Source organism: Salvelinus namaycush, chromosome 15 (assembly GCF_016432855.1).
Source record: "Salvelinus namaycush isolate Seneca chromosome 15, SaNama_1.0, whole genome shotgun sequence".
In the NCBI taxonomy this organism is placed as follows: domain Eukaryota; kingdom Metazoa; phylum Chordata; class Actinopteri; order Salmoniformes; family Salmonidae; genus Salvelinus; species Salvelinus namaycush.
In genome coordinates, this window is record NC_052321.1 from 3537802 (window position 1) to 3564151 (window position 26350).

Sequence of the window (26350 nt, forward strand, 5' to 3'; positions counted from 1 at the left end):
GAGGGCCTGAATAAGGACAGGTGATCATTGCAGGAGGAAGGTAAATCATCTTGACTGGGCTAAGACCTGTACCTTGAGTAGGGGGTGTGTATCCATCTACCACAGTACCTTGAGTAGGGGGTGTATCTTATCGACGGGGAGCAGTAGAGGGTTCCTCCTCTTCCTCTTCTCGATGGCCGACTGGGCGTCAGCTATGGCCCATTTATCTATGGGGTGGGGGAAGGTCTTCTGGACCCGCTCCTGATTGGACAGAGGGAGAGGAAGCACAAATACTTGTAAAATCAGATGTTTTCTTACATTTGGAAGTAGTGTTTAATCAAACTTCATGGTATTAGATGAAACATTATCCATGCTGACAGACACTGGCTGAAAACCCATCAATTGTGGTGTTGAAAGGACCTACGAGCACCAACATGTAAAAGGACCCACGAGCACCAACATGGTAAAGGACCCACGAGCACCAACATGTTAAAGGACCCACGAGCACCAACATGGTAAAGGATCCACGAGCACCAACATGGTAAAGGACCCACGAGCACCAACATGTTAAAGGACCCAAGAGCACCAACATGTTAAAGGACCCACGAGCACCAACATGGTAAAGGATCCACGAGCACCAACATGTTAAAGGACCTACGAGCACCAACATGTTAAAGGACCCACGAGCACCAACATGTTAAAGGACCCACGAGCACCAACATGGTAAAGGACCCACGAGCACCAACATGTAAAAGGACCTACGAGCACCAACATGGTAAAGGACCCACGAGCACCAACATGGTAAAGGACCCACGAGCACCAACATGTTAAAGGACCCACGAGCACCAACATGTAAAAGGACCCACGAGCACCAACATGTTAAAGGACCCACGAGCACCAACATGTAAAAGGATCCACGAGCACCAACATGTTAAAGGATCCACGAGCACCAACATGTAAAAGGACCAACATGTAAAAGGACCCACGAGCACCAACATGTTAAAGGATCCACGAGCACCAACATGTTAAAGGATCCACGAGCACCAACATGTTAAAGGATCCACGAGCACCAACATGTAAAAGGACCCACGAGCACCAACATGGTAAAGGACCCACGAGCACCAACATGTAAAAGGACCCACGAGCACCAACATGTAAAAGGACCCACGAGCACCAACATGTTAAAGGACCCACGAGCACCAACATGTTAAAGGACCCACGAGCACCAACATGTTAAAGGACCCACGAGCACCAACAAGTTAAAGGATCCACGAGCACCAACATGTAAAAGGACCAACATGTAAAAGGACCCACGAGCACCAACATGTAAAAGGATCCACGAGCACCAACATGTAAAAGGACCCACGAGCACCAACATGGTAAAGGACCCACGAGCACCAACATGGTAAAGGACCCACGAGCACCAACATGTAAAAGGACCACGAGCACCAACATGTAAAAGGACCTACGAGCACCAACATGTTAAAGGACCCACGAGCACCAACATGTAAAAGGACCTACGAGCACCAACATGTAAAAGGACCTACGAGCACCAACATGTAAAAGGACCCACGAGCACCAACATGGTAAAGGACCCACGAGCACCAACATGTAAAAGGACCCACGAGCACCAACATGTTAAAGGACCCACGAGCACCAACATGTTAAAGGACCCACGAGCACCAACATGTTAAAGGACCCACGAGCACCAACATGGTAAAGGATCTACGAGCACCAACATGGTAAAGGATCTACGAGCACCAACATGGTAAAGGACCCACGAGCACCAACATGGTAAAGGATCTACGAGCACCAACATGTTAAAGGACCCACGAGCACCAACATGTTAAAGGACCCACGAGCACCAACATGTAAAAGGACCCACGAGCACCAACATGTTAAAGGACCCACGAGCACCAATATGTAAAAGTACCTACGAGCACCAACATGGTAAAGGACCCACGAGCACCAACATGTAAAAGGACCCACGAGCACCAACATGTAAAAGGACCCACGAGCACCAACATGTTAAAGGACCCACGAGCACCAACATGGTAAAGGACCCACGAGCACCAACATGGTAAAGGACCCACGAGCACCAACATGGTAAAGGACCCACGAGCACCAACATGGTAAAGGACCCACGAGCACCAACATGTTAAAGGACCCACGAGCACCAACATGTTAAAGGACCCACGAGCACCAACATGTAAAAGGACCAACATGTTAAAGGACCCACGAGCACCAACATGTTAAAGGACCCACGAGCACCAACATGGTAAAGGACCCACGAGCACCAACATGTAAAAGGACCCACGAGCACCAACATGTTAAAGGACCCACGAGCACCAACATGTTAAAGGACCCACGAGCACCAACATGGTAAAGGACCAACGAGCACCAACATGGTAAAGGACCCACGAGCACCAACATGTAAAAGGACCCACGAGCACCAACATGTTAAAGGACCCACGAGCACCAACATGTTAAAGGACCTACGAGCACCAACATGGTAAAGGACCCACGAGCACCAACATGTTAAAGGACCCACGAGCACCAACATGGTAAAGGACCCACGAGCACCAACATGGTAAAGGACCCACGAGCACCAACATGTTAAAGGACCCACGAGCACCAACATGTTAAAGGACCCACGAGCACCAACATGTTAAAGGACCCACGAGCACCAACATGTTAAAGGACCCACGAGCACCAACATGGTAAAGGATCTACGAGCACCAACATGGTAAAGGATCTACGAGCACCAACATGGTAAAGGACCCACGAGCACCAACATGTTAAAGGACCCACGAGCACCAACATGTTAAAGGACCACGAGCACCAACATGGTAAAGGACCCACGAGCACCAACATGTTAAAGGACCCACATGGTAAAGGACCCACGAGCACCAACATGTTAAAGGACCCACGAGCACCAACATGGTAAAGGACCAACATGGTAAAGGACCCACGAGCACCAACATGTTAAAGGACCACGAGCACCAACATGTTAAAGGACCCACGAGCACCAACATGTTAAAGGACCACGAGCACCAACATGTTAAAGGACCCACGAGCACCAACATGTAAAGTTAATAGGAGGATATTAAATTAGGTGTCAAAGTAAAGGTATTATGTGGAATGAAGACAGAGATACATTTTCAACCATTTACCATCTTAAAAATGATGCATAAAGTAAAATGCTTTGATTTCTGGGTAAACGGACGGAAAATGGGTCTCAAAAGGTTTCATAAATACATCAAAACAATGACGTAAAGACCCCTAATATCAACACTTATTTTTCGTTTCGGAGAAGAAATATTTAAGAAATATTGCCTTGTGCCTTATAATTCAGTTACTAAAAACCCACATATTTTTAAAAGGTGCAATATGCAGAATTCGCTCTGCCATTTCCTGGTTTCTAAAATTCTAATAGTTCGCCAAATTTCAGTTTATGTGACAAAATAAGCAAGTGTAGAGAATCATTGTATCATGTAAACCCGCTGTGAAATATATTTTCAATAAACCACTTTTTTTTCTTTTTTCAGCTGTTTAAAACTGGTGCACAAAACCGAAAGTAAAAGATGCTTAAAACGAAACGTAAGAACAGGAAGCATAGAAATAGGACATATAGAACAGATCTACCGCTTCTTAGACTGGCTTTCAATGAGTGACATAATTCTGCTTTATGATATTTTCACATTTCTCTCCCTCATGAGGGAGGGAGGATAATGAAAGTTCACAGAAGTAATTCTTGTAATAAAACGTTTAATTCCGTTACCAAATTGGTTACGCAATTACCAAAGAAATCTGTAACGGATTACTGCAACTGGCTACTGAGAAATCATAACAGTCACAAACCACAGTTGGGTCACTTTCTACCGTCCTCCCTTCCACTGAGTCTGGGCAACCTCTCTCTCTCTCTCTCTCTCTCTCTCTCTCTCTGGCTCTCTCTCTCTCTCTGCCTCTCTCTGCCTCTCTCTCTCTCTGCCTCTCTCTCTCTGCCTCTCTCTCTCTGCCTCTCCCCCTCTCTGCCTCTCCCCCTCTCTGCCTCTCCCCCTCTCTGCCTCTCCCCCTCTCTGCCTCTCCCCCTCTGCCTCTCCCCCTCTGTCTCTCTCCCTCTGCCTCTCCCTCTGCCTCTCCCTCTGCCTCTCCCCCTCTGCCGCTCTCTCTCTGCCTCTCCCCCTCTGCCGCTCTCTCTCTGCCTCTCCCCCTCTGCCGCTCTCTCTCTGCCGCTCCCTCTCTGCCTCTCCCCCTCTGCCGCTCCCTCTCTGCCGCTCTCTCTCCCCCTCTGCCCCTCTCTCTCCCCCTCTGCCCCTCTCTCTCCCCCTCTCCCCCTCTCTCTCCCCCTCTCCCCCTCTCTCTCTGCCTCTCTCTCTCTCTCTGCCTCTCTCTCTCTCTCTGCCTCTCCCCCTCTGCCTCTCTCTCTGCCGCTCTCTCTCTGCCGCTCTCTCTCTGCCGCTCTCTCTCTGCCGCTCCCCCTCTGCCGCTCCCCCCTCTGCCTCTGCCGCTCTCTCTCCCCCTCTGCCGCTCTCTCTCCCCCTCTGCCGCTCTCTCTCCCCCTCTGCCGCTCTCTCTCCCCCTCTGCCGCTCTCTCTCCCCCTCTGCCCCTGCCTCTCCCTCTGCCTCTCCCTCTGCCTCTCCCCCTCTGCCGCTCTCTCTCTGCCTCTCCCCCTCTGCCGCTCTCTCTCTGCCTCTCCCCCTCTGCCGCTCTCTCTCTGCCGCTCCCTCTCTGCCGCTCCCTCTCTGCCTCTCCCTCTCTGCCTCTCCCCCTCTGCCGCTCTCTCTCCCCCTCTCCCCCTCTCTCTCCCCCTCTGCCGCTCTCTCTCCGCCTCTCCCCCTCTCTCTCTGCCTCTCCCCCTCTCTCTCTGCCTCTCCCCCTCTGCCGCTCTCTCTCTGCCGCTCTCTCTCTGCCTCTCTCTCTCTGCCTCTCCCCCTCTGCCTCTCCCCCTCTGCCTCTCCCCCTCTGCCGCTCTCTCTCCCCCTCTGCCGCTCTCTCTCCCCCTCTGCCCCTCTCTCTCCCCCTCTCCCCCTCTCTCTCCCCCTCTCTCTCCGCCTCTCCCCCTCTCTCTCTGCCTCTCCCCCTCTGCCGCTCTCTCTCTGCCGCTCCCCCTCTGCCGCTCCCCCTCTGCCGCTCCCCCTCTGCCGCTCCCCCTCTGCCGCTCTCTCTCTGCCTCTCCCCCTCTGCCTCTCCCCCTCTGCCGCTCCCCCTCTGCCGCTCTCTCTCTCTCTCCCCCTCTGCTCTCTCTCTCTCTCCCCCTCTGCTCTCTCTCTCTCTCTCCCCCTCTGCTCTCTCTCTCTCTCCCCCTCTGCTCTCTCTCTCTCTCCCCCTCTGCCGCTCTCTCTCAGCCTCTCCCCCTCTCTCTCTCTCTCTCTGCCTCTCTCTCTCTCTGCCTCTCTCTCTCTCTGCCTCTCTCTCCCTCTCCGCCTCCCTCTCGCTCTCCGCCTCGCTCTCGCTCTCCGCCTCCCTCTCCGCCTCCCTCTCTCTCTCTCTGCCTCTCTCTCTCTCTCTCTCTGCCTCTCTCTCTCTCTCTCTCTGCCTCTCTCTCTCTCTCTCTCTGCCTCTCCGCCTCCCTCTCCGCCTCCCTCTCCGCCTCGCTCTCCGCCTCGCTCTCCGCCTCCCTCTCGCTCTCCGCCTCGCTCTCCGCCTCCCTCTCTCCAGTTAATGTCCCTTCTCCCAGCTCTTACTGACACCTACCCATGAGCCTCCTCTCTTTCCATTCACTGTAACCAGCACCGTCCGACACCGGACGTCCATGGACGTTGAAAAGTAGTTGAAATTTGGTCAGTCCACCCCGGCCTTGATGTTAATTTGATTTGGACCAAATCTGAACCTATAATAGAAGTATGTTTCACACATCTGGACAGTACCGCTACAGTCCAGTAGAGACCAATACAGAAAAGTAAAGTATAGTACAGTATATTTTATACTATTGTACTCTACTTTACTGTACTCTATTGTACTATGAAACAATTATAGTAAAAAGATTTGGAGCACCTTAAAAGGGATCCGTCCAGATTTTGGTAATTAGGCCCCTTTTCATCTACTTCCCTTAGAGTCAGATGAATTCGTGGATACCATTTTAAATGTCTCCTAGCGGAGCGCGGGTAACTACTAGCGGGGCGCGGGTAACTACTAGCGGGGCGCGGGTAACTACTAGCGGGGCGCGGGTAACTACTAGCGGCGCGCGGGTAACTACTAGCGGGGCGCGGGTAACTACTAGCGGGGCGCGGGTAACTACTAGCGGCGCGCGGGTAACTACTAGCGGCGCGCGGGTAACTACTAGCGGGGCGCGGGTAACTACTAGCGGGACGCGGGTAACTACTAGCGGCGCGCGGGTAACTACTAGCGGGCGCGGGTAACTACTAGCGGGGCGCGGGTAACTACTAGCGGGGCGCGGGTAACTACTAGCGGCGCGCGGGTAACTACTAGCGGGGCGCGGGTAACTACTAGCGGCGCGCGGGTAACTACTAGCGGGGCGCGGGTAACTACTAGCGGGGCGCGGGTAACTACTAGCGGCGCGCGGGTAACTACTAGCGGCGCGCGGGTAACTACTAGCGGGGCGCGGGTAACTACTAGCGGCGCGCGGGTAACTACTAGCGGGGCGCGGGTAACTACTAGCGGGGCGCGGGTAACTACTAGCGGGGCGCGGGTAACTACTAGCGGGGCGCGGGTAACTACTAGCGGGGCGCGGGTAACTACTAGCGGGGCGCGGGTAACTACTAGCGGCGCGCGGGTAACTACTAGCGGCGCGCGGGTAACTACTAGCGGGGCGCGGGTAACTACTAGCGGCGCGCGGGTAACTACTAGCGGGGCGCGGGTAACTACTAGCGGCGCGCGGGTAACTACTAGCGGCGCGCGGGTAACTACTAGCGGGGCGCGGGTAACTACTAGCGGCGCGCGGGTAACTACTAGCGGCGCGTGGGTAAAATCGCCGGGGAGGTCAAGCGGATAAGAAATCACAATTATAATCATTGGAAGGAGAATGAAGTGAAACCACAAGTCCCCATCTCCACCCATATGGATAATTTAGGAAAGGGACCATTTTAGCTAGCTGACTAGCTAGCCACCGGAGGACAACAACAGGCTTCAGTTTTGTTGCACCTGGCCTACTGCCAAGTCATTTGGTCAGGTGCCACAAAGAGGGACATAGGCATAGGCCCTTAAAATGTACAGAGAGCATTAATAACATGCATGTCAATCTCTCCTGGCTCAGAGTAGAGGACAGATTGACTTCATCACTACTTGTATTTGTGAGAGCTATTGACATGTTGAATGCACCGAGCTGTCTGTCTAAACTACTGGCGCACAGCTCAGACACCCATACATACCCCACCAGACATGCCACCAGAGGTCTCTTCACAGTCCCCAAGTCCAGAACAGACTATGGGAGGCACACAGTACTACATAGAGCCATGACTACATGGAACTCTATTCCACAGCAGGTAATTCATGCAGCAGTAAAATCGGATACAAAAAAACTACATAAAACTTTATCTTATGGAACAACGTGGACTGTGAAGAAACACACACACACACACACACACACACACACACACACACACACACACACACACACACACACACACACACACACACACACACACACACACACACACACACACAAAGCCAGCCATAACATGCAGGTAATATTGTTGTATTGTAGATATGTAGTGGTGATATTAAACATGGGGTATTGTAGTGGTGGTATTCAACGTACATTGTAATATTGCTGTCTAGTGGCATTGTACATTTATGATTGTAGATGTGTAGTGGTGTAATAATGTTATATAATGTACTGTTTTATCTTTTTTTTTTGTGTGTGTGTGACGTGTCTTAAACGTGTTTGAAAGAGTGAGAAACCCTGATAAATATAAATTCAGATCTGAACTCGACCCTTCTGTGTTGTACTGAACTGTGATGTTCAAACTCATACAAGTTCTATGATTCGATCAACTTTGAAATCTATGTTTTTCGTTTTGACATACATGTTTAAAAGTGAAGGAAAAACCGGAGTCAAAGTGTAATCCCGTTGCCGTGGAATTGCCCATAACATTACAGCATAGCGATCAGGTATCCTCACCTCCACGTCCTGTACAGAGCGCGGCTGGGCCACACACAGCATGTTGAGCAGCTGCAGGATCAGCTCTTCGATGTGCTGCAGAGCTCCCTCCTTGGCTGACAGGTTGGGGTGCACCTGTAGCTGCACCTGGGAGAGAGACGATGGGGACAAACGTTAGAGACACAGAGGGACGATGGGGACAAACGTTAGAGAGACAGAGGGACGATGGGGACAAACGTTAGAGAGACAGAGGGACGATTGGGACAAACATCAGAGACAGGGAAAAACGTCAGAGACAGAGGGACGATGGGGACAAACGTCAGAGAGACAAACGTCAGAGAGATGCCAGAAAACCTACGGTGGGAATGCAAATAGTTACACATTATGAGTTGGTGTCCAGGGACAGAGATGTGGAGCCTTTTTTCAAGCAGTTTTTCATGAACATGTCATTTTTATTTAGCAGACGTTTTATAAAAACATTAAAAAGCAACATACAGTCACGGCATCGCCTTTCCCCCTAGATATAGATGCGTTTAGAACTGACCCAAGTCACTAGGCTACCTCTCAGATGCATAGTGTCCAAGACAAGTGTTGTGAAATACAGGCTTAGCTAACAACAAACACAACAACAAAATACATGACATCATGGTGCAGTGACGTTAAACCGCCTGCAACAATACTCCAGAGATTAGCCAAAGTGTTTTATTGATACCGTGTTTAGAAGTGAAGCCCCATGCCTCGTGGGCTTGGCCTAGTTCTGACATCCCGCCTTTACTCAACAGATCATGGCGGTGGAAACAGTCAGAAAAGAGGAATGTTTTGGAGAGAGAGCAAGAAGAAGAGAGTAGAAGTGTGTTTTGGAAAGAGGACAGGAGGAGAGAGGAGAGGGGGGAGGCAGAAGAGAGAGAGAAGGAGAGAGAGAGAGAGAGAGAGGGAGAGAGAGAAGGAGAGAGAGAGAGGAGAGAGAGAGAGAAGGAGAGAGAGAGAGAGAGAAGGAGAGAGAGAGAGAGGAGAGAGGAGAGAGAGCGAGCGAGAGCGAGAGAGAGAAGGAGAGAGAGAGAGAGAGGAGAGAGAGAGAGGAGAGAGAGGAAGAGAGGAGAGAGGAGAGAGAGAGAGAGGAGAGAGAAGGAGAGAGAGAGAGGAGAGAGAGAAGGAGAGAGAGAGAGAGAAGGAGAGAGAGAAGGAGAGAGAGAGAGAGAGAAGGAGAGAGAGAGGAGAGAGAGAGAAGGAGAGAGAGAGGAGAGAAGGAGAGAACGAGAGGAGAGAGAAGGAGAGAGAGAGAGAGAGAAGGAGAGAGAGAGGAGAGAGAGAGAAGGAGAGAGAGAGAGAGGAGAGAGAGAAGGAGTGTGATAGATAAAAAGTGTGAAAGACAGTGAGTGAGGGAAAACATTTACTGAGCCATAGATTAAACTAAAATATCTACGGACAAATCCATCGCTTCATCTCTTAGTGACAGTTACAAGGCAGAAATCCTTCTCATTGCTACCACTACTTACTACACGCTAACTGCTAAAACCACCATGGTCACATTTCGCTCATCTGTTTCGATCTGTCAAACCTCCGACTGATGCCGATCATCAACAACAACAAAAAACATTCCGACTAAGTGGAGACTATAAATATGAAACGATCTGCCTGAATGGAAAACCAAAGCAGAAGCTGATGATTCCTTTGAGCTCAGTTTCCACATGACACCATACATCGTTCTGAGTCATCACATAGAAACAGAAACATCCGGGGGTCGTTCCCCTCCTCAGCTTGGCTCCATTCACAAAACCTTACAAATCGTTAGTTTCATCAACTCTACAAAACCATTAGTTTCATCATTAACCCTAGAGGTCGTTAGTTGGTTTCATCATCAACCCTAGAGGTCGTTAGTTGGTTTCATCAACACTAGAGGTCGTTAGTTGGTTTCATCATTAACCCTAGAGGTCGTTAGTTGGTTTCATCATTAACCCTAGAGACCGTTAGTTGGTTTCATCATTAACCCTAGAGGTCGTTAGTTAGTTTCATCATTAACCCGAGAGGTCGTTAGTTGGTTTCATCATTAACCCTAGAGGTCGTTAGTTGGTTTCATCATTAACCCTAGAGGTCGTTAGTTGGTTTCATCATTAACCCGAGAGGTCGTTAGTTGGTTTCATCATTAACCCTAGAGGTCGTTAGTTGGTTTCATCATTAACCCGAGAGGTCGTTAGTTGGTTTCATCATTAACCCTAGAGGTCGTTAGTTGGTTTCATCAACCCTAGAGGTCGTTAGTTGGTTTCATCAACACTAGAGGTCGTTAGTTGGTTTCATCATTAACCCTAGAGGTCGTTAGTTGGTTTCATCATTAACCCTAGAGGTCGTTAGTTGGTTTCATCATTAACCCTAGAGGTCGTTAGTTGGTTTCATCGTTAACCCTAGAGACCGTTAGTTGGTTTCATCATTAACCCTAGAGGTCGTTAGTTGGTTTCATCAACACTAGAGGTCGTTAGTTGGTTTCATCATTAACCCTAGAGGTCGTTAGTTGGTTTCATCAACCCCTAGAGGTCGTTAGTTGGTTTCATCATTAACCCTAGAGGTCGTTAGTTGGTTTCATCATTAACCCTAGAGGTCGTTAGTTGGTTTCATCAACCCTAGAGACCGTTAGTTGGTTTCATCATTAACCCTAGAGGTCGTTAGTTGGTTTCATCATTAACCCTAGAGGTCGTTAGTTGGTTTCATCATTAACCCTAGAGGTCGTTAGTTGGTTTCATCATTAACCCTAGAGGTCGTTAGTTGGTTTCATCAACCCTAGAGGTCGTTAGTTGGTTTCATCAACACTAGAGGTCGTTAGTTGGTTTCATCATTAACCCTAGAGGTCGTTAGTTGGTTTCATCATCAACCCTAGAGGTCGTTAGTTGGTTTCATCATTAACCCTAGAGGTCGTTAGTTGGTTTCATCATTAACCCTAGAGGTCGTTAGTTGGTTTCATCATCAACCCGAGAGGTCGTTAGTTGGTTTCATCATTAACCCTAGAGGTCGTTAGTTGGTTTCATCATTAACCCTAGAGGTCGTTAGTTGGTTTCATCATTAACCCTAGAGGTCGTTAGTTGGTTTCATCAACCCTAGAGGTCGTTAGTTGGTTTCATCAACCCTAGAGACCGTTAGTTGGTTTCATCAACCCTAGAGACCGTTAGTTGGTTTCATCAACCCCTAGAGGTCGTTAGTTGGTTTCATCATTAACCCTAGAGGTCGTTAGTTGGTTTCATCAACCCTAGAGGTCGTTAGTTGGTTTCATCATTAACCCTAGAGGTCGTTAGTTGGTTTCATCATTAACCCTAGAGGTCGTTAGTTGGTTTCATCATTAACCCCTAGAGGTCGTTAGTTGGTTTCATCATTAACCCTAGAGGTCGTTAGTTGGTTTCATCATCAACCCCTAGAGGTCGTTAGTTGGTTTCATCATTAACCCTAGAGGTCGTTAGTTGGTTTCATCAACCCTAGAGGTCGTTAGTTGGTTTCATCATTAACCCTAGAGGTCGTTAGTTGGTTTCATCATTAACCCTAGAGGTCGTTAGTTGGTTTCATCATTAACCCTAGAGGTCGTTAGTTGGTTTCATCAACCCTAGAGGTCGTTAGTTGGTTTCATCAACCCTAGAGGTCGTTAGTTGGTTTCATCATTAACCCTAGAGGTCGTTAGTTGGTTTCATCATTAACCCTAGAGGTCGTTAGTTGGTTTCATCAACCCCTAGAGGTCGTTAGTTGGTTTCATCATTAACCCTAGAGGTCGTTAGTTGGTTTCATTAACCCTAGAGGTCGTTAGTTGGTTTCATCAACCCCTAGAGGTCGTTAGTTGGTTTCATCAACCCTAGAGGTCGTTAGTTGGTTTCATCAACCCTAGAGACCGTTAGTTGGTTTCATCATTAACCCTAGAGGTCGTTAGTTGGTTTCATCATTAACCCTAGAGGTCGTTAGTTGGTTTCATCATTAACCCTAGAGGTCGTTAGTTGGTTTCATTAACCCTAGAGGTCGTTAGTTGGTTTCATCATTAACCCTAGAGGTCGTTAGTTGGTTTCATCATTAACCCTAGAGGTCGTTAGTTGGTTTCATCATTAACCCTAGAGGTCGTTAGTTGGTTTCATCATTAACCCTAGAGGTCGTTAGTTGGTTTCATCATTAACCCTAGAGGTCGTTAGTTGGTTTCATCAACCCCTAGAGGTCGTTAGTTGGTTTCATCATTAACCCTAGAGGTCGTTAGTTGGTTTCATCATTAACCCTAGAGGTCGTTAGTTGGTTTCATCATTAACCCTAGAGGTCGTTAGTTGGTTTCATCATTAACCCTAGAGGTCGTTAGTTGGTTTCATCAACACTAGAGGTCGTTAGTTGGTTTCATCATTAACCCTAGAGGTCGTTAGTTGGTTTCATCAACACTAGAGGTCGTTAGTTGGTTTCATCATTAACCCTAGAGGTCGTTAGTTGGTTTCATCAACCCCTAGAGGTCGTTAGTTGGTTTCATCATTAACCCTAGAGGTCGTTAGTTGGTTTCATCATTAACCCTAGAGGTCGTTAGTTGGTTTCATCAACCCTAGAGGTCGTTAGTTGGTTTCATCAACCCCTAGAGGTCGTTAGTTGGTTTCATCATTAACCCTAGAGGTCGTTAGTTGGTTTCATCATTAACCCTAGAGGTCGTTAGTTGGTTTCATCATTAACCCTAGAGGTCGTTAGTTGGTTTCATCAACCCTAGAGGTCGTTAGTTGTTTTCATTAACCCTAGAGGTCGTTAGTTGGTTTCATCATTAACCCTAGAGGTCGTTAGTTGGTTTCATCATTAACCCTAGAGGTCGTTAGTTGGTTTCATCAACCCTAGAGGTCGTTAGTTGGTTTCATTAACCCTAGAGGTCGTTAGTTGGTTTCATTAACCCTAGAGGTCGTTAGTTGGTTTCATCATTAACCCTAGAGGTCGTTAGTTGGTTTCATCAACCCTAGAGGTCGTTAGTTGGTTTCATCATTAACCCTAGAGGTCGTTAGTTGGTTTCATCATTAACCCTAGAGGTCGTTAGTTGGTTTCATTAACCCGAGAGGCCTTTAGTTGGTTTCATCAACACTAGTTAGTTGGTTTCATCAACACTAGTTAGTTGGTTTCATCAACACTACAAACCATTCGTTTCATCAACCCTAGTTAGTTGGTTTCATCAACCCTACAGACCCTTAGAGAAAACACTTGTTCGTTGATTAAACTATCTGTTAGAGCAGAGGTCACCAACCGGTCCATCTCCAAGGCACTCCTAGTCGATCACCAAACATTTCTGTAAAAAACCCAACGATAAATCCTTCCGTTCCTATTTAGTTTTCTTCGTTTCACGCCGTTGGTGGTAGGTGCACTTGACTCAGCAGCCCTGGCGCCAGGAAGTCAAAGTGTTCCCACGTTGAATCATTTCCTGTGTCTGAAGGTAGAACTCCGCCCATCCGGCAGGCCCAGACACCTATAGCCCTACCACTGGCCAATCAGATAGCTAAAAAAATAATCGTGTCTGCACAGTTTCCTCGAGCCATCGAATGTTAAAAAGAAACCTCGAAAAACACAGCAAAGTTTATACTGTGAGAATTCAAAACCATGACTAGAGACAGACTCAACGAATACAGCAAAATAGCTGCTGTTTTTTGTCGTGAGTTCATGTTTAAAGTTCTTATTTGGCACTAATCAACACATTTGTATAAGTCTTAAAATACACGTACTACAGCACTGCAGCTGCAACGAATGAGTACAGCAAAGTGTTCTTGTAATATAAACAGCACAGAGAGGCAGGGATGCGGGGAGAAGAACCTTGTTAATCAGATGTCATGGGTCATGCGTAAGTACGGGTGATCACATGTAGTAATGAGTAACAGCGCCACCCTCAGGCACTCCAGGGAAGTACATGTACATCTCCCTTTCATAGACTATTTAATTTCCTTCAAAACAAAAACTAAAAAAAAGTTTTCAAATTAGTGTTTCACATTGCAAACAATATGGAAAACAATTATTTAAAAAAAATCTATTATTTTATTTATTTATTATTAATGTATTTTCAAGGTTTTATTTATTATTTTCTTATTTTTTTAACAGCCTTTTCAGTACCGGTAGCGCTTTGGCATTCTGATAGGTCTTCCATAATGAGTTGATTTCTCGGGGGTGACATTGTTGCTTTCCACTGTTTGTTTTGGTGCTGTTGGTGCTGTTGGTGCCGTTGGTGCTGGAGAACACACAGGTGAGTGGTTCTCTTCCAGGCTGACACTTGTTTCAGGTTCTCTTTCCACAGGATAAGGTCCATTATGGTTTCTGAGTGTGTCTCTGGGTGTTTTGTTTCATGTGTTTTTAACAGGTGTCTCCGGTTTCTTCTGTTGAGTCTCTCGTTTGGTGTTTGTACTATAGATGACCTTGGCTGGTCATATTTTCCAAGTTGCTGGTTGCCATTTGTTGTCTTGTCTGATAGTGACTCATTCTCCTTCCTTCATGACTGACAGCTTACGTGTGCCTTGGTCAAAGTGTTGTTTTTGTCTCTGTTGTCTGCTTGTGAGACGGAGCCTGACATGATGATAGAGTCCTGGCTTTAACAAGCTCTCTGATGTCAGAATCTTTTGTCTTCAGCCTTCTTCCCATTAGTAGTTGTGCAGGAGAGATACCTACTCCATCCAGGAGTTAGTAGTTGTGCCGAAGAGATACCTACTCCATCCAGGAGTTAGTATTTGTGCAGGAGAGATACCTACTCCATCCAGGAGTTAGTAGTTGTGCAGGAGAGATACCTACTCCATCCAGGAGTTAGTAGTTGTGCAGGAGAGATACCTACTCCATCCAGGAGTTAGTATTTGTGCAGGAGAGATACCTACTCCATCCAGGAGTTAGTATTTGTGCCGGAGAGATACCTACTCCATCCAGGAGTTAGTATTTGTGCAGGAGAGATACCTACTCCATCCAGGAGTTAGTATTTGTGCAGGAGAGATACCTACTCCATCCAGGAGTTAGTAGTTGTGCAGGAGAGATACCTACTCCATCCAGGAGTTAGTAGTTGTGCCGGAGAGATACCTACTCCATCCAGGAGTTAGTAGTTGTGCAGGAGAGATACCTACTCCATCCAGGAGTTAGTAGTTGTGCCGGAGAGACACCTACTCCATCCAGGAGTTAGTAGTTGTGCAGGAGAGATACCTACTCCATCCAGGAGTTAGTATTTGTGCAGGAAAGATACCTACTCCATCCAGGAGTTAGTATTTGTGCCGGAGAGATACCTACTCCATCCAGGAGTTAGTATTTGTGCAGGAGAGATACCTAATCCATCCAGGAGTTAGTAGTTGTGCAGGAGAGATATCTACTCCATCCAGGAGTTAGTATTTGTGCAGGAGAGATACCTACTCCATCCAGGAGTTAGTATTTGTGCAGGAGAGATACCTACTCCATCCAGTAGTGTGTTTCTGTACTCAAGGAGAGCTGTGTAAGGATCTCCGTTGCCGTCTCGTGCTTTTTTCCCAACAGGTTCTTCACAGTCTGAACTGCTCTCTCAGCTTGGCCGTTTGACTGTGGACATCTAGGGCTCGACGTAACATGTTTGAACTCCCAGCTGGTAGAGAAATCTGACATTTCTTGACTCAAATGTCTTCCATTGTCGTAGCACAAAACGTTGGGCACCCCATGCCTTGCCGAGATCGACTTTAGTGCTGTAATGATGTGTTTACTTGTTGTTCTACTGAGCCTGGAGATTTCTGGGTATTTTGAGTAGTAATCCGCAGACAGTAGATGTTCTGGGTCGTTGTAATGGAAGACGTCCACTTCAACTTTGGCCCAAGAGCTCTCTGGGACCGGATGAGACGGCTCTCTGGGACCGGATGAGACGGCTCTCTGGGACCGGATGAGACGGCTCTCTGGGACCGGATGAGACGGCTCTCTGGGACCGGATGAGACGGCTCTCTGGGACCGGATGAGAAGGCTCTCTTTGGTTGTTGTTGTTGTGTGTGTTGCAGACTTTTGTTACATCTTCAAATCTGTTGATCCATTCCTGAACAGAACAGAACATCCCTTGCTTGTTCCTTAAGTTTTTACGATTTCCATGTGTTCTTCATGGATGTTTTCCATAATTTCTTCTCTCATTATCTGAGGAACGAGGAAGTTTTGAACAGCAGTCCATCAGAGTATGTCAAGTTCTCTGAAGGTCCATTAGTGCTGTATTTTCTTGGCAACGTTCCCTCAGGTGTCTGGCCATCCTTTTTAAAACTGTTTCTGTGACCAGTCTTCACTCTTCATCTTCTGCTGTTGCTGTTTTTTGAATTGCTGCATTTTCTCTTCTGAAACAGGAAGTTGATAAACAATGTAGTTTACATCCAGCTCCCCATCCACCAATTTCTCTCTCTGTTCCTTCAGGTATGCTTGGGCTCAATGCATCAGCGATGTGCCTCTCCTTTCCTGGTTTGTATGTCACATGTAGACTATCTCTGTAGTCTCATCAGCATTCTCTACAGTCTGCCTGGTGCTTTCTGGAGTGACTTCTGGATGAGACGGCTCTCTGGGGCAGGATGAGACGGCTCTCTGGGGCAGGATGAGACGGCTCTCTGGGGCAGGATGAGACGGCTCCCTGGGGCAGGATGAGACGGCTCCCTGGGGCAGGATGAGACGGCTCCCTGGGGCAGGATGAGACGGCTCCCTGGGGCAGGATGAGACGGCTCCCTGGGGCAGGATGAGACGGCTCTCTGGGGCAGGATGAGACGGCTCTCTGGGGCAGGATGAGACGGCTCTCTGGGGCAGGATGAGACGGCTCTCTGGGGCAGGATGAGACGGCTCTCTGGGGCAGGATGAGACGGCTCTCTGACCAGTCTTCACTCTTCATCTTCTGCTGTTGCTGTTTTTGAATTGCTGCATTTTCTCTTCTGAAACAGGAAGTTGATAAACAAATGTAGCAACTCCTTTCCTGGTTTGTATGTCACATGTAGACTGTATCTCTGTAGTCTCATCAGCATTATCTGCAGTCTGCCTGGTGCTTTCTGGAGCGACTTCTGGATGAGACATGAAACGGCTCTCTGGGACCGGATGAGACGGCTCTCTGGGACCGGATGAGACGGCTCTCTGGGACCGGATGAGACGGCTCTCTGGGACCGGATGAGACGGCTCTCTTTGTTTGTTGTTGTTGTGTGTGTTGCAGACTTTTGTCACATCTTCAAATCTGTTTATCCATTCCTGAACAGAACATCCCTTGCTTGTTCCTTACGTTTTTACGATTTCCATGTGTTCTTCATGGATGTTTTCCATAATTTCTTCTCTCATTATCTGAGGAACGAGGAAGTTTTGAACTTTTGAACAGCAGTCCATCAGAGTAAGTCAAGTCCTCTCTGAAGGTCCGGTAGTGCTGTATTTTCTTGGCAACGTTCCCTCTCGTGTCTGGCCATCCTTGAACTGTTTCTGTGACCAGTCTTCACTCTTCATCTTCTGCTGTTGCTGTTTTTCAATTGCTGCATTTTCTCTTCTGAAACAGGAAGTTGATAAACAAATGTAGTTTACATCCAGCTCACCATCCACCAATTTCTCTCTCTGTTCCTTCAGGTATGCTTGGGCTCAATGCATCAGCGATGTGCCTCTCCTTTCCTGGTTTGTATGTCACATGTAGACTGTATCTCTGTAGTCTCATCAGCAGTCTCTGCAGTCTGCCTGGTGCTTTCTGGAGCGACTTCTTGAAGATTGTTTCCAAGGATTTGTGGTCTGACTTCACCAGGATCTATTTTCCATACAGGTATCCGTCTGTGTGCGTGAGGAGCACATTTTGGTATAATCATTTTCCAGATTTTTTTCCTGTGACATGCTTTGCCTATCTGACCGTATGCTGGACACTTTTTTGGGGTTCATGGTTTGTCCCCACAACGTGAGCGTTCTCCCTGCGACCTCTCTTTTACTAGCTGTTGCACGGTCTTTGTCTTTTTTTTGATAGTTCTGTGTTTTCTTTCGCTTACGCACCTTGTGAACGAGCACCTCGACTTCATCATGAAGCATTTTCAGTTGACTCTGGCTCACTTCACCAGCACGGCAAATGTGTGATTGCTCTAGCTAGCAGGTGATCTGGTCATCTGAGTAATCTGTGATTCCACACACAATTCTGTCCAGTATCAGTGACTCAGTAAGTTGTTGAAACTCGGGTCTTTTGGGCCTAGATTTCCATCTAGGTTCAGAGTAGTTGCTGGTCTCATGTGGGATAGATTTCCCTCTAGGTTCAGAGTAGTTGCTGGTCTCATGTGGGATAGATTTCCCTCTAGGTTCAGAGTAGTAGGTGGTCTCATGTGGGATAGATTTCCATCTAGGTTCAGAGTAGTAGGTGGTCTCATGTGGGATAGATTTCCCTCTAGGTTCAGAGTAGTTGCTGGTCTCATGTGGGATAGATTTCCCTCTAGGTTCAGAGTAGTAGGTGGTCTCATGTGGGATAGATTTCCCTCTAGGTTCAGAGTAGTAGGTGGTCTCATGTGGGATAGATTTCCCTCTAGGTTCAGAGTAGTTGGAGGTCTCATGTGGGATAGATTTCCCTCTAGGTTCAGAGTAGTAGGTGGTCTCATGTGGGATAGATTTCCCTCTAGGTTCAGAGTAGTTGCTGGTCTCATGTGGGATAGATTTCCCTCTAGGTTCAGAGTAGTTGCTGGTCTCATGTGGGATAGATTTCCCTCTAGGTTCAGAGTAGTTGGAGGTCTCATGTGGGATAGATTTCCCTCTAGGTTCAGAGTAGTAGGTGGTCTCATGTGGGATAGATTTCCCTCTAGGTTCAGAGTAGTTGGAGGTCTCATGTGGGATAGATTTCCCTCTAGGTTCAGAGTAGTAGGTGGTCTCATGTGGGATAGATTTCCCTCTAGGTTCAGAGTAGTAGGTGGTCTCATGTGGGATAGATTTCCCTCTAGGTTCAGAGTAGTTGCTGGTCTCATGTGGGATAGATTTCCCTCTAGGTTCAGAGTAGTAGGTGGTCTCATGTGGGATAGATTTCCCTCTAGGTTCAGAGTAGTTGGAGGTCTCATGTGGGATAGATTTCCCTCTAGGTTCAGAGTAGTTGGAGGTCTCATGTGGGATAGATTTCCCTCTCGGTTCAGAGTAGTTGGAGGTCTCATGTGGGATAGATTTCCCTCTAGGTTCAGAGTAGTTGCTGGTCTCATGTGGGATAGATTTCCCTCTAGGTTCAGAGTAGTTGCTGGTCTCATGTGGGATAGATTTCCCTCTAGGTTCAGAGTAGTAGGTGGTTTCAATTTGTTCCATGTTTCAGAATGTTAAAATTTCCTTGTGTTACTTTTTAACCTCTGACCCCGTGTAACATAACAGCACACTGAGGCAGGGATGCGGGGAGAAGAACCTTGTTTATCAGATGTCATGGGTCATGTGTAAGTACAGGTGATCGCATGTAGTAATGAGTAACAGCGCCATCCTCAGGCACTCCAGGGTAGTACATGTACATAACAGTTCTGATAAGATTCCGTTGTTGTTATTATTATTAGCAGCTTGTGTCTTTAAAAAAAATATATATATAAATCGAGGAATATTTCACTTTCTCTGGTCATAGGAGTAACAAACATGAATTGGTGCACGAGGCAGAAATGATGCAGTACGACTTTAGTTTTTCACCATCAGCTGGACTGTGTCCCCATTTCTCAGCAGAGGGACGGTGAGTCAGTTGAGGCAGACTCACTGCTGCGCCCTCCCTCCCTCCCGCCCTCCCTCCCTCCCTCCCGATCAGATGGAGGCCATCAGTCCATTATTATTATTTTTTAAATAAAGATAATAATTATGTTCACTCAGCTGGGCCTCACGAGGAATACAACAAATGATCTATTACCAGTGTGATCAAATACCTTTTTTTCTCCCTTTTTTTAAAGATAAATAATTTCAAAATGGTCTGAGAAGAATAATATATTGGGTCTATAGCCTACTGCACAAACCTCACTGCTACAGAACTGTTTTTAATTGGTTAATGTTACAAAAGGCTTATGTTTTTTAAGTCACTGCTCTCATTTTGACTCAGAAAGTGATCTTGATTAGGAAAAAGGTTGGTGACCACTGTGGTAGAACAATTCAGTGTGACTAGGAAAAAGGTTGGTGACCACTGTGGTAGAACAATTCAGTGTGCCTAGGAAAAAGGTTGGTGACCACTGTGGTAGAACAATTCAGTGTGCCTAGGAAAAAGGTTGGTGACCACTGTGGTAGAACAATTCAGTGTGCCTAGGAAAAAGGTTGGTGACCACTGTGGTAGAACAATTCAGTGTGACTAGGAAAAAGGTTGGTGACCACTGTGGTAGAACAATTCAGTGTGCCTAGGAAAAAGGTTGGTGACCACTGTGGTAGAACAATTCAGTGTGACTAGGAAAAAGGTTGGTGACCACTGTGGTAGAACAATTCAGTGTGACTAGGAAAAAGGTTGGTGACCACTGTGGTAGAACAATTCAGTGTGGCTAGGAAAAAGGTTGGTGACCACTGTGGTAGAACAATTCAGTGTGCCTAGGAAAAAGGTTGGTGACCACTGTGGTAGAACAATTCAGTGTGGCTAGGAAAAAGGTTGGTGACCACTGTGGTAGAACAATTCAGTGTGCCTAGGAAAAAGGTTGGTGACCACTGTGGTAGAACAATTCAGTGTGCCTAGGAAAAAGGTTGGTGACCACTGTGGTAGAACAATTCAGTGTGGCGGGTATGATTTCCGCTGGGGCCACATGTACGAAAACATACAGTGCATTCAGAAAAGTATTCAGACCCCTTGACTTTTTCCACATTTTGTTACGTTACCGCCTTATTCTAAAATGGATGTTGACGTTGAGCCCGGAACTTTTATTGATAACTTGGACACCTTCTGGAAACAGAAGATACTCTACAGGAATGACAGAGTCCATCCAAATCATCTTGGCTCCTGGACTCTGTCCACGCATTTCAAGGCTGCGTTGAAACAATGACTGGTAAATGATCCAAGACCAGCTCAGTTAATCCCTCCCATTGTGACAATGAGACGTCATAATGCCGCATCAAATGTACATGATCTTAGGGGCATTGGCAAACACAATGCAAGTCATTTAATTTATGTACCCCTAATACATCGGTATATCCTACAGCTATTGTAAGCAGTAAACATGAGCCTATGAACCCGAGTTACACTGTTAGCACTGAGGCAGTGTGCAATAGTAGGAAGACCACTTTATGCAGCTCACCCTGCACTAGCAGCTCCAATATAAATAACATAAGTAAGTCTACCTCTGATAAGCTCCCCAGTAAAGCAATAAAAACAATCAAGCGACACAGAAAAGTGCTAAAAAAATAGCCCCATATTAACATATGCAGCCTGAGAAACAAGATGCAGGAAGTCAATAACTTCTGACTATCTCTGAAACTCACTGAGATAATATCTTTGATACAGTGGTAGCAATACATGGTTATAAGATCGACCGAAAAGACAGAAATGCCAACTGAGGCGGTGTTGTGGTCTATAATCAGAACCACATTCCTGTAAAGCTTAGAGACGACCGAATGTTAAATACTGTTGAAGTAATATGGCTACAGATTCATCTGCCTCACCTAAAGCCCATTCTGGTGGGAAGCTGCTACAGACCACCAAGTGATAACAGTCAGTATCTGGATAACGTGTGTGAAATGCTTGATAATGTATGTGATATCAACAGAGAAGTATACTTTCTGGGTGATTTAAATATTGACTGGCTTTCGTCAGGCTGTCCAGTCAGGAAAAACCTTCAAACTGTAACCAGTGTCTGTAACCTGGTTCAGGTTATCAGTCAACCTACCAGGGTAGCTACAAACTGCACAGGAATTAAATCATCAACATGTATTGATCACCTTTATTACTAACGCTGCAGATATTTGCTTTAAAGCAGTATCCGAATCCATAGAATGTAGTGATCACAATATAGTAGCCATATGTAGGAAAACCAAAGTTCCAAAGGCTGGGCCTAATATAATGTATAAAGAGGTCAGGCTGGGCCTAATATAGTGTATAAGAGGTCAGGCTGGGCCTAATATAATGTACAAAGAGGTCAGGCTGGGCCTAATATAATGTATAAGAGGTCAGGCTGGGCCTAATATAGTGTATAAGAGGTCAGGCTGGGCCTAATATAGTGTATAAGAGGTCAGGCTGGGCCTAATATAGTGTATAAGAGGTCAGGCTGGGCCTAATATAGTGTATAAGAGGTCAGGCTGGGCCTAATATAGTGTATAAGAGGTCAGGCTGGGCCTAATATAGTGTATAAGAGGTCAGGCTGGGCCTAATATAGTGTATAAGAGGTCAGGCTGGGCCTAATATAGTGTATAAGAGGTCAGGCTGGGCCTAATATAGTGTATAAGAGGTCAGGCTGGGCCTAATATAGTGTATAAGAGGTCAGGCTGGGCCTAATATAGTGTATAAGAGGTCAGGCTGGGCCTAATATAGTGTATAAGAGGTCAGGCTGGGCCTAATATAGTGTATAAGAGGTCAGGCTGGGCCTAATATAGTGTATAAGAGGTCAGGCTGGGCCTAATATAGTGTATAAGAGGTCAGGCTGGGCCTAATATAGTGTATAAGAGGTCAGGCTGGGCCTAATATAGTGTATAAGAGGTCAGGCTGGGCCTAATATAGTGTATAAGAGGTCAGGCTGGGCCTAATATAGTGTATAAGAGGTCAGGCTGGGCCTAATATAGTGTATAAGAGGTCAGGCTGGGCCTAATATAATGTATAAGAGGTCAGGCTGGGCCTAATATAATGTATAAGAGGTCAGGCTGGGCCTAATATAATGTATAAGAGGTCAGACTGGGCCTAATATAATGTATAAGAGGTCAGGCTGGGCCTAATATAGTGTATAAGAGGTCAGGCTGGGCCTAATATAATGTATAAGAGGTCAGGCTGGGCCTAATATAATGTATAAGAGGTCAGGCTGGGCCTAATATAATGTATAAGAGGTCATACAAGAAGTTCTGCAGTGATTCACTACACATCCAAGTATATCGGACCAAATTATGAAAAGACAAGAATTGTACTTTTGAATTCCGTAAAGTCAGTGTGGAAGAGGTTAGCCCCCTTTACTGGCTCAAATAGCCAACCAATCAGCCTGTTACCAACCCTTAGTAAACTTCTGGGAAAACATTGTGTTTGATCAGATACACCGCTATTTTACAGTAAACAAATTGACAACAGAGTTTCAGCACACTTACAGGGAAGAACACTCAACAAGCACAGCACTTACACAAACGACTGATGATTGGCTGAGAGAAACTGATGATAAAATGATTGTGGGTGCTGTCTTGTTAGACTTCAGTGCAGCTTTAGACATTAAATATAATCCAGTTAGAATCAGGAATTCCCAAGGGTAGCTGTTTAGGCCCCTTGCTTTTTAATTTTTTTACTAACGACATGCCACTGACTTTGAGTAAAGCCAGTGTGTCTATGTATGAGGATGACTCAACACTATACACGTCAGCTACTACAGCGACTGAAATGACTGCAACCCTCAACAAAGAGCTGCAGTTAGTTTCAGAGTGGGTGGCAAGGAATAAGTTAGTCCTAAATATTTCTAAAACTAAAAGCAATGTATTTGGAACAAAAACACTCACTAAACCCTAAACCTCAACTAAATTTTGTAATAAATAATGAGGAAATTGAGCAAGTTGAGATGACTAAACTGCTTGGAGTAAAACTAGATTGTAAACTGTCATGGTCAAAACATATTGATACAACAGTAGCTAAGATGGGGAGAAGTCTGTCCATAATAAAGCACTGATCTGCCATCTTAACAACACCATCAACAAGGCAGGTCCTACAGGCCCTAGTTTTGTCGCACCTTGACTACTGTTCAGTCGTGTGGTCAGGTGCCACAAAAAAAGGACTTAGGAAAATTGCAATTGGCTCAGAACAGTGCAGCACGGCTGGCCCTTGGATGTACACACAGAGCTAATATTAATAATATGCATGTCAATCTCTCCTGGCTGAAAGTGGAGGAGAGATTGACTTCATCACTACTTTAATTTATGAGAGGTATTGTCATGTTGAATGCACCGAGCGCTCTGTCTAAACTACTGGCACACAGCTCGGACACCCATGCATACCCCACAAGACATGCCACAAGAGGTCTCTTCACAGTCCCCAAGTCCAGAAAAGACTATGGGAGGCACACAGTACCACATAGAGCCATGACTACATGGAACTCTATTCCACATCAAGTAGCTGACGAAAGCAGTAAAAAAAGATTTAAAAAAAATCACCTTATGGAACAGCGGGGACTGTGAAGCAACACAAACATTGGCACACACACACACACACACACACACACACACACACACACACACACACACACACACACACACACACATTTAAAATTGTATGAACTGCCTTCATTTTGCTGGACCCCAGGAAGAGAACCTGCTGCTTTGGCAAGACAGTAGGGTAGGGTAGTAGTCGGTACAATAGGGTAGTAATCGGGACAGTAGGGTAGGGTAGTAATCGGGACAGTAGGGTAGGGTAGTAGCCGGTACAGTAGGGTATTAGCCGGTACAGTAGGGTAGTAGCCGGTACAGTAGGGTAGTAGCCGGTACAGTAGGGTAGTAGCCGGTAGAGTAGGGTAGTAGCCGGTAGAGTAGGGTAGTAGCCGGTACAGTAGGGTAGTAGCCGGTACAGTAGGGTAGTAACCGGTACAGTAGGGTAGTAGCCGGTAGAGTAGGGTAGTAGCCGGTAGAGTAGGGTAGTAGCCGGTACAGTAGGGTAGTAGCCGGTACAGTAGGGTAGTAGCCGGTACAGTAGGGTAGTAGTAGGTACATTAGGGTAGGGTAGTAGGTACAGTAGGGTAGGGTAGTAGGTACAGTAGGGTAGGGTAGTAGGTACAGTAGGGTAGTAGCCGGTACAGTAGGGTAGTAGTCGGTACAGTAGGGTAGGGTAGTAGGTACAGTAGGGTAGGGTAGTAGGTACAGTAGGGTAGGGTAGTCGGTACAGTAGGGTAGGGTAGTCGGTACAGTAGGGTAGGGTAGTCGGTACAGTAGGGTAGGGTAGTCGGTACAGTAGGGTAGGGTAGTCGGTACAGTAGGGTAGGGTAGTAGGTACAGTAGGGTAGGGTAGTAGGTACAGTAGGGTAGGGTAGTCGGTACAGTAGGGTAGTAGTCGGTACAGTAGGGTAGTAGTCGGTACAGTAGGGTAGTAGTCGGTACAGTAGGGTAGTAGTCGGTACAGTAGGGTAGTAGTCGGTACAGTAGGGTAGTAGTCGGTACAGTAGGGTAGGGTAGTCGGTACAGTAGGGTAGGGTAGTCGGTACAGTAGGGTAGGGTAGTCGGTACAGTAGGGTAGGGTAGTCGGTACAGTAGGGTAGTAGTCGGGACAGTAGGGTAGGGTAGTCGGTACAGTAGGGTAGGGTAGTAGTCGGTACAGTAGGGTAGGGTAGTAGTCGGTACAGTAGGGTAGGGTAGTAGTCGGTACAGTAGGGTAGGGTAGTAGTCGGGACAGTAGGGTAACATAAAGAGATAGATGAGAGCTCTCATCATGCTCATCCCCCATCTACCCTATGGTAGTATTTCACCAGCGTAGTGTTACATGGTTTCATCTCCATTAAGCTGGATGACGGGTCTACAGGGACTCCCAGAGCTCTCTAGCTCACTTTCCCTCCACCCACCCTCTCCCTCTTTTATCTGTCTCCTGTTACTCTTCCTCCTTCCCTCTCTCTCTCACATCCACCCCTCTCTCTCTCCCTCCCTCCCTCCTTCCACCCCTCTCTCACTTTCCCTCCACCCACCCTCTCCCTCTTTTATCTGTCTCCTGTTACTCTTCCTCCTTCCACCCCTCTCTCACATCCACCCCTCTCTCTCCCTCTCCCTCCCTCCCTCCTTCTACCCCTCTCTCTCCCTCTCCCTCCCTCCCTCCTTCCACCCACCCACCCCTCTCTCTCCCTCTCCCTCCCTCCACACCTCTCTCTACCCCTCTCTCGCTCTCCACCCCCCTACTTACCCCACTCTCCTGTTACTATTCCCCCCCTCTCCTCTCGCTTTCCCTCCACCACAGAGAGGAATGATCATAGCAGTAGACAGACAGAGAGGAAATGATGCTGGTGTACAAGTCATAGTAGTAGTAATAGTAGTAATAATAATAACAGTATAAGCAGTAACAATAGCAGTAGTAGTAACACTAGTAGTAGGAATAGTAGTAGTAATAGTAGTAGTAATAATAAGTAGTATAGACACTAATAAGTAATAGTAAAAAGAGTAGTAGTAGTAATAATAATAATAGTAACAATAGTAGTAGTAAGAGTAGTAATAGCAGTAGTAACAGTGATAATAATAGCAGAGGTAATAGCAGTAATAATAGTAGTAATAGCAATAGTAGTAATAGTAATAGTAGTAATAGTAGTAATAGCAGTAGTAAT

The 26350-nt window shown here is 46.7% G+C and overlaps 1 protein-coding gene across 1 annotated transcript in view; it reads right to left on the reverse strand.

Annotated features, from left to right (window-relative positions):
- Positions 1–26350, reverse strand: part of sos2 (son of sevenless homolog 2 (Drosophila)) — a 103635-nt gene that overhangs the window by 46273 nt on the left and 31012 nt on the right. The window contains exons 2-3 of the mRNA XM_039009204.1: positions 8064–8189; positions 109–240 (exon numbers count right to left, since the gene is read on the reverse strand). Of these exons, the coding sequence (XP_038865132.1) occupies positions 109–240; positions 8064–8189 (258 nt within the window). The remainder of the gene's footprint in view (positions 1–108; positions 241–8063; positions 8190–26350) is intronic.